General features: G+C 43.1%; 2 protein-coding genes across 21 annotated transcripts; one reads left to right on the top strand and one right to left on the bottom strand.

Moving 5' to 3' along the window:
* Window positions 1-3,117: 3,117 nt before the first annotated feature.
* LOC123139996 (uncharacterized) lies at window positions 3,118-5,785 on the top strand. The gene is made up of 4 exons (XM_044559729.1): window positions 3,118-3,646; window positions 3,821-4,708; window positions 4,811-4,963; window positions 5,130-5,785. The coding sequence occupies exons 1-4, from the start codon at window positions 3,641-3,643 to the stop codon at window positions 5,523-5,525; spliced, it is 1,443 nt and encodes a 480-aa protein (XP_044415664.1). The 5' UTR covers window positions 3,118-3,640; the 3' UTR covers window positions 5,526-5,785.
* A 300-nt stretch (window positions 5,786-6,085) lies between these two features.
* LOC123139997 (probable mitochondrial saccharopine dehydrogenase-like oxidoreductase At5g39410) lies at window positions 6,086-8,321 on the bottom strand. Of its 20 annotated transcripts, none has more exons than XR_006469725.1 (6): window positions 8,194-8,321; window positions 7,874-8,094; window positions 7,399-7,794; window positions 6,914-7,007; window positions 6,556-6,815; window positions 6,086-6,424 (listed from the first exon to the last, which is right to left on the bottom strand). XR_006469725.1 is itself a non-coding variant. In XM_044559730.1 (6 exons), exons 1-5 carry the CDS (start codon window positions 8,194-8,196, stop codon window positions 6,782-6,784), a joined length of 288 nt encoding a protein of 95 aa, XP_044415665.1. In that variant the 5' UTR covers window positions 8,197-8,321; the 3' UTR covers window positions 6,086-6,424; window positions 6,556-6,781. The 20 variants fall into 20 exon arrangements, 1 of the variants encoding a protein (XP_044415665.1); XR_006469730.1 differs by having other exon boundaries at window positions 6,971-7,007; XR_006469732.1 differs by having other exon boundaries at window positions 6,914-7,002.
* Window positions 8,322-8,750: the final 429 nt, after the last annotated feature.

The raw sequence follows: 8,750 nt of genomic DNA, 5'->3' as shown, positions 1-8,750 counted from the left end.
GGTTTTCTCCGAAATCACCCGAAACACTTCCGGTGTCCGAATATAGTCATCCAATATATCAATCTTTATGTCTCGACCATTTTGAGACTCCTCGTCATGTCCGTGATCACATCCGGGACTCCGAACAAACTTCGGTACATCAAAACTTATAAACTCATAATAAAACTGTCATCGTAACGTTAAGCGTGCGGACCCTACGGGTTCAAGAACTATGTAGACATGACCTAGAACCATTCTCGGTCAATAACCAATAGCAGGACCTGGATGCCCATATTGGTTCCTACATATTCTACGAAGATCTTTATCGGTCAAACCGCATAACAACATACGTTGTTCCCTTTGTCATCGGTGTGTTACTTGCCCGAGATTTGATCGTCGGTATCCAATACCTAGTTCAATCTCGTTACCGGCAAATCTCTTTACTCGTTCCGTAATACATCATCTTATAACTAACTCATTAGTTACAATGCTTGCAAGGCTTAGGTGATGAGTATTACCGAGAGGGCCCAGAGATACCTCTCCGACAATCGGAGTGACAAAACCTAATCTCGAATTATGCCAACCCAACATGTACCTTCGGAAACACCTGTAGAGCACCTTTATAATCACCCAGTTATGTTGTGACGTTTGGTAGCACACAAAGTGTTCTTCCGGTAAACGGGAGTTGCACAATCTCATAGTTGCAGGAACTTTGTATAAGTCATGAAGAAAGCAATAGCAATATACTAAACGATCAAGTGCTAGGCTAATGGAATGGGTCACGTCAATCACATCATTCTCCTAATGATGTGATCCCATTAATCAAATGACAACACATGTCTATGGTTAGGAAACATAACCATCTTTGATTAATGAGCTAGTCAAGTAGAGGCATACTAGTGACTATATGTTTGTCTATGTATTCACATATGTATCATGTTTCCGGTTAATACAATTCTAGCATGAATAATAAACATTTATCATGATATGAGGAAATAAATAATAACTTTATTATTGCCTCTAGGGCATATTTCCTTCACTCTCGAGCGGTAGTACCGCAAGGGGAGCGGTAGTACCGCTTAAGCTGTTAAGCGGTAGTACCGCTGGCCCAGCGGTAGTACCGTTCTCTGCGGGGCTGGTGGGGGGGTAACGGGTTGTTCCCCCACTATATAAGTGGGACTTCTTCTCCAAAGTTGACCTACCTCTTCCCCCAAAAGCTCCATTGTTGCTCCAAGCTCCATTTTCGCCCGATCTCTCCCTAGCCAATCAAACTTGTTGATTTGCTCGGGATTGGTTGAGAAGGCCCCGATCTACACTTCCACCAAGAGAAATTTGATTCCCCCACTAATCCCTAGCGGATCTTGTTACTCTTGGGTGTTTGAGCACCCTAGACGGTTGAGGTCACCGTGAAGCCATAATCCATTGTGGTGAAGCTTCGTGGTGTTGTTGGGAGCCTCCAATTAAGTTGTGGAGATTGCCCCAACCTAGTTTGTAAAGGTTCGGTCGCCGCCTTCAAGGGCACCAATAGTGGAATCACGGCATCTTGCATTGTGCGAGGGCGTGAGGAGAATACGGTGGCCCTAGTGGATTCTTGGGGAGCATTGTGCCTCCACACCGCTCTAACGGAGACGTACTTCCCCTTAAAAGGAAGGAACTTCGGTAACACATCCTCGTCTCCACCGGCTCCACTCTTGGTTATCTCATACCTTTACTTTTGCAAGCTTATTTGTGTTATATCATTTGCTTGCTTGTGTGCTTGTTGTTGTGGCATCATATAGGTTGCTCACCTAGTTGCATTTCTAGACAACCTACTTTGTTGCAAAGTTTAATTTGGTAAAGAAAATCTAAAAATTGTTAGTTGCCTATTCACCCTCCCCCCTCTAGTCAACTATATCGATCCTTTCATCAGCGAACCGAAAGAGCGCCAAGGCCAAATTCAAACCTCAAGCCGGCCCAGAAGACAGCCTCGCCCACCGGCCCAGAATGGGCCCGTTAAGAGTTGTACTTATATCTGTAACGATAAGATTCGAGTGGCGGCTAGCAAACGGCTAGATAGCGTGTGCGTGAGAGCTTGCAAGCAGGGTCTCCTTCCTCCTCTCCCCTGAATATTCTCTTGTATTTCGAATTCGCCATGAAATTGGAGATGAAACCTTGAGATGCCCTAACATACACTAGCCGATACTCTCTCTGCAAAGAAGTATAAGAGCAAGTAGTGATATAAACACTCCTACATTTCTTTACGGAGGGAGACTAACATTGCTTTGTAGCCTTAAAAAAACATTGCTTTGCGTATAATGTTTGCCTTAGTGTAATGCTACTGTTGCCAAGCACCCAACCTTTTTTACGAATCCAAGGACCCAACTAGGACTCTAGGTAAACGAGAATTGGGTAAAACAAAAATTAGGGGACGGTGATGCCGGAGATGAGTTATAGAGTGTATCCGACCAAATCAAGAACACATATAGGAGAGATCGAGTGTTTCTTGTTTCTTGCTTTATATTTTAGAAAACAAAAAGGAGGTGCACCACCATCAACGTGCTCCTCTGCCGTTTATATTGGTCTAATTGCAAAATTTTGCAGCCTTAGATTAGCCATGTAATTTGACATGTTTATCATGTGCTCTTTGCTTGCTAACTTGTACATGTTTATGCCGAGATACTTTTCTTTTACCATTTCAATCGTGTTTAATGAGAAATTTAGGTGTTTCTCCCTCCTTCCCCGTAAAAAAAGTGAAGAGTGAACACATTGGATATTTTTGGACAACTGTGATTCCATGGCGGCGGCGGCTGATAGAGCCGGAGATAGGGACGACCCGGTCGATCACTGCAAGGGCGAGCCGGACATGGAGACGATGCGGCTAGCAATGACATCAAAGACTAATTGATGAGGGTGGGGCTGCGGGATCATCGAGGTCGGCAAAGGGGTGTTAGAAGATGAAAGGGACGACACTTGTTTTCCTTTTTGTTGTTGTTGTTGTTGTCTTGTTGAGAAAACGGGACAACAACGGCTTCCTTTTTTTTCGAGACAAAGGACAACAACGACGCTGTTGGGCTCTTGGGCCTTTAGACCATCCGTGCCGTTCCTCCGTTGCAGGCCATATATATAATGGTGATCCAACCACGCCGCCCCACTAGGGTTCCACCACAGAGGAAAGGGGATCGGGAGTCAGTTATGCGCCGCCGCCTGCCGTGCGCCCATCTCCACTCTCTCGCCGTCGCCGTCGACGCTTCTGTCGGAGGCCTCGAATGAGGATCGAGTGGTGCTTGAGAAGAGGCGACCAAATAAGCAGCTCCCCCTTTGGGAGCTGCAGTCTCCAATCGAAGCAGCAGCAGCTCCATTCCGAGCTGCAACCAGCAATCAAGCGGCTCCACTCCGAGCCGCAGTCCGCAATCGAAGCGACTCCTTTTTTCAGTCTCAATCCGGATTCAAAGCAGTCCTTTTTGGATTGCAATCAGAAACAGGCCCTGTTTCGAATTCATTATCCGAGTTTCCATTGGTGGTGGGAACCCAGCAGCTATATATATATCTGGCCGGGCGGACACCGCGGTACCCGCCAATCTTCCGAGGAGACCAATTCTTGTCGCGACAACTCGTGAGCCTTCAGCTGCCAAATTCACGGTGACCAATTCTTCTCGGGCCTCGGCGGATCTACGCTGCAGCCATGGGGGTGAGTTCACTGTCCTCTTAATCTCCTATTTTTTTCAGATAAAAACAGTGAATCATGGTGCAAATTCTGCGTCAAAATTTGCATCCTTTCTTATCTCTTTTTACTGGATAAAAAACCCAACTTCGAGACCAGTCGTTAGAAATCAACTCTGATTTGTTTCCATGGTAAATGCAGAAGGGCAGTCAAGACGATCGGTTGAGCAAGTTGCCCGATGACATTTTGCTCAACATCGTTGACCGGCTTGGAATTGTCGACATCGCAAGAACCAGCTTCCTGTCCAAAAGGTGGAGGCGGATCCCTGCCATGCTCTCAAAAATCGAAATCGTGGTTGGTTCCTTTCATCTGGGACAAGACAGGTCCAACGTGACGAGTGACGATGTCATTCGTGCCAGTTCCACCACCGTCGAAATAACTAGGAGGATACTGGAAAACAGGCCCCCAAGTATATACACCATTCACCGACTGTCCGTGCAATTATTCTTGGGAGATGATTCCATCTCCATTGGACAGACCGTGGCCAACACTATGGCAACACAAAAGGTTGGTTCGTCCGAGTTCACGATTTTAACGGACAAGGATGGCAGGAAATGCACCTATGATGAAGTGGCTGCCTATGGGAGGCAGCTCAGGTCATTTGTTGATGCTTGCCCGGTCGCGTTTGGTGGCCTCACACGCCTCAAGCTGGAACATTTGACGCTGGCTCAATCAGATTTCCCAGAAATATTTGGTATATGTAAGAGGCTGGAGTTCCTCCACTTGTTCAACTGCGACGTGGAGATTTCGTCTTCTCTACAAGTGGAACATCCTCAACTCAGCCAACTTGAGATTATCAACTGCAGATTTGAGAATGGTGTTGATCTGAAATGGCTACCAAAGCTTGCACTGCTGACTTTTAAAGGTTGGTTCTCACAGGAGGATCCGTTTTGCGTTGGTCATGCCCCACTGCTCCAGAGTGTGAGCATCACTAATATTGGTCTTTCTTACCACAAGATGCTCAAGTTAAGTGAGATCCTTGGCAAAGCAACCATAAGTGATCTCCATCTCAATTTCAGATGCGAAAAGGTTTGCGATGATAACCTCTTGGTCATGCTAATTTTCCTTGTTCATGTTGTCAAGATGTCTTAAGTTTGCCAAACATATTGTGTTTGTCTTCACCTTGTGCAGATTTGGATTAAACCAGAAGGTCCAAGACAATTGTGGCAGGTGTTTCGTACACTAAAGGTTGTGACTTTGGATAACATTTCTGAAGAATGTGATCTGACTTGGACGTTATTCATTCTCCAAGGCGCACCCTTCCTGAAGGAGCTGTGCATACAGGTAAACTGTTTGTAGCTAATAGTCAAAGCTCTTGTTAAAGTTGCAAAAGGTGATGTTGTCCTGTTTCAAATATGATGCACATAGTTTAGATGCTTGCATGTCTGCCCAAGTTTCTTTCTTGTAACAACCTTGTGTAATGCTATGGTTTTTGCCCAATGGAATGCAGGTGTGGGACAATGTATGCGATATGATGGGAGACGAGGAAGAGAGGAAGAAGCATGCATTTAGCGAGGAGAGGAAGGACAAAGGCACAGAGTGGGAAGGACTGGCATCTGATTTCAAGCACCACAATCTGGCTGTGCTAAGGATTTATGGGTTTCAAGCAGAATGCAAGTTCTTTGAATTTATTAGAAGTGTGATGGAAGCTGCAGTTGATCTCGAAGGCATATACCTGCATAACAGGGTATTGTGTAAAAGGCGCAATATCATGGTTCCAAGCACTTCCAAATATCCGAAAACATATAAACAGAAGATGTCGGTGAGGAACAAAATCTACAAGGGCAATTGCTGGATGGTTGGGATACACTTCCCGGGCTGGAGTGCCGAGGTGCTGCAGGGATGAAGCTTGTTGTTGGTACGCGGCCCTGAAGGGATCAACTTGCTGGGTTGACAACCTGAGGTCACTGCAATAATCAAGTTTGTTGTTAGTATGCTCCCCTTGTCTGAAATCTCTTCCCCGTTGTGCTGTGTTAGCTGATTATCTTGTACTGTACTAGCATTTGTTATCACTTAGAGCAGTGACTGGTGTATTTTGTGATGGAAACTAGTAAGTTTGCACGTGCAATGCACGTCTCCGCCCAAAGAAAATCCTTGCTCATAGAACCCTTCTAAGCCATCTATGCTCATAGAACCCTTCTAAGCCATCTATATTCTATTGTCTATGTCACATTTGATAATCTATGATGAACTGAATTATGCAAGCTCAGTTAGTCACGTCAAATTTAAAAATATGTAATGTGCCTTTTACTACGTCACGTTGGATAATCTATGATGAACTGAATTATGCAAGCTCAGTTAGTCAAGTCAAATTTAAAAAATATGTAATGTGCCTTTTACAAATACTTCCTCCGTAAAGAAATATAAAAGCCTTTTACAGAGGGAGTATAAAGAACGATACTGTTATTAGCTTGCACATAAAAACGATACGAAGTTAACAAATAACTTTCCTATCCAAATATCATGCCAGTCATATCAAACAAAAGTTGAATGGATCAACTAATGAAAAGATAATGTTACATTGTTATTCACCTTTGCTAGTGTTATTATGTCAACCAAATATAGTTTTCCACCTGGTGACGTTATCCTCAGCTTTCTTTTACACGGCTGATAGCCCTTCAATCATTTGCTCCTCCCCTGTTGCTCTAATATTAAAGCTCCTATACTCGCTTCTCATATGCTTTCTTCAAGTCATTACGAACCTGCATGAGTTGTCATATACTCTCCATAGTCAATTTGAACATCCTAATCAAATGAGACATGGTCAATTTGCATTTCAGATTTGTAGTAATTAGCGTAATAGTACAGACTATTCAACAGAGTTAATTGAAACTAATTAATTAATTTGAGATGGTGACTGCAGTGAATAAACATACGCATGTTGTCATTGCCGACCTCCCTGGCGATGTCGTGATGCCGGTCAGCTTGTGTTGTACTCCCAGCACACCTCTTCCAGCGGTCAACGGTGATGTACCCGCTATCGTCCTCATCAAAGTAGGCGAAGGCGGACAACAGGCAATGCTTGTTAATGTGCACTATTGACCCGATGAACTCATCGTAAGCAATGCTTCTGCTACTCCATCTTTCCTTGCCCTCTGATAATCAGCCATGCTTGACGTGAAAATGCAAGTTGGCCCTATAGAACATAAAACAAGAGTTCACAGAAGCTGCAAAAATTTCTAGGGGTAGCTCAATAAGACTTCGTTCAGAATGTTTCATGTAGGATTGTTGTACATTCCATGTTTTTTTCTCCATGTACTGGCCAAAAGGGAACTTATGGACACTACGCACATCCTGATGGAGCTTGCATTGGTCAATAGATGCTACACTTGAACATCCAAAATAAACAGAGTAAGCATTAGTATCAGGGATTGTGCTTGTCATATATTTAAAATCTGAAAATATCATCAAAGTATATAACACACTCCATGTATAATCAAACTGAGTTTGGCAACGTAGGAGTGGATTAACACCACAGAATCAGATATGACCAAAGAAAGCTAGCAGTTAGCAGGACTACGGTTCATACTATGCGTGTATATGAAAGTCGGGATAAGGAACACGTTTAAGTAGACATAAGTAGTCCTTCTAACTGAATGTAGAAGTTTCTGTGATGGGGTACTGTTAATCCCGTCATGAATTACTACCATCTAAGCATATTGCTATGATAATAAGTAAATCAATTACGACACTCTAATGTAAGAAGATTGGTAACTCACATTGGGCTTGACCGACTCCTGCCGAGGCCGGCGCAATGCCTGCAGCTGGCTGGCGTTGGCCACATGGAGAACGGCCGTCTCAAATGTCCCAAAGCTCCCGACGATCTTCTTGCTGGGCTCCAGGCTAAGGCACGCCTCCATGTTACCCGTTCTTGGTGGCGACCTCATCACCAAAAAACAGTTGCTTGATCAGTTATATATCTTTTTTAGGTTACAAACATCAGATAACAAAATATCACAAAGCCAATAGTCCTTATCTAACTTACAGACACAATTATACATCTTCTTTAGGTTACAAACAGAAGAGACAAGTATTAGTACTGCTTAGTACCTCCGTTCCAAAATAGATTAATTCCTGGAAAGGTTGAGGTCGAACTTCTCTAACTTATTGGTGCTCTGTAAACCATCATATTAGGTTTTCAACTTTTTCAAAGAGACGGATCATGATAAAAAAAAATTGAAAGATGAATAATACCGGGATCGCCTCCTCAAAATCATGCCCCCACAGGTTTTCAGTTCAAAGTAAGAAAAACATGAATCACTTCAGTTGCATTAATCATGCATATGAGAATGTCTAAACCCGAACACATCAGTATTCACAGATATGAAGAGAGGTGAAAGCGCGAAACGGGAATTAAACCTAAATCTTGGAATTTCTCTTAATGGTCTGCCTATTCCACACTTGACATCCAAAACCTACAGCAAAACAATTAAACAAACATCACGATGTTGTATGCTCCATTATCAAGTTATATAGCTGCAGCAAGAGCAGCTTAAAAAGGAAAATCATTCTACCATGGGTTATTTGATCTTCATAAGAAAAACGACCTTTATCCCAGGCTTCAACTCAAGCTATAGGGCCAGAAAGTGCTCGTACCGTTTGGTACTTTCGCTTCAAGATTCACCATTCCACCTAAAATGCTAAGACACATGGGGAATCACAGTTAGCAATGTTCTATGACATATTTTCATATAATTTTATATTTTCATATATTTTTCCTTTTGAAATATAACTTTCTTGAAGAATGAAAGACCAATTATTTGTTCCTTTGATAAGAGTCCTCACCTATGAGCAAAGTGGAAGGATTCAGTCCAGCCACACTCATAGAAGCCAATAGCAAGATTATAGTATTTGTGAACCAGGTTTTGAAGAAACGATTTGGTCAACATATTTTAAAACTCTGCAAGCTCTAGCTGAAATCTGCACTACCATTATTAGTCTAGAAAATGCTAGTGGGCAAAGATAACAAGATAATTTCTGAATTCCATACTAATGCGGAGGGGACAACATCAAAAGATTCACTTAACTTTCTATCTTGCATACTCGTGCCAGCAAATTCATTCATCTGGGG

Source organism: Triticum aestivum, chromosome 6B, assembly GCF_018294505.1.
Source record: "Triticum aestivum cultivar Chinese Spring chromosome 6B, IWGSC CS RefSeq v2.1, whole genome shotgun sequence".
In the NCBI taxonomy this organism is placed as follows: domain Eukaryota; kingdom Viridiplantae; phylum Streptophyta; class Magnoliopsida; order Poales; family Poaceae; genus Triticum; species Triticum aestivum.
This window is presented reverse-complemented; position numbering and strand designations above follow the sequence as displayed.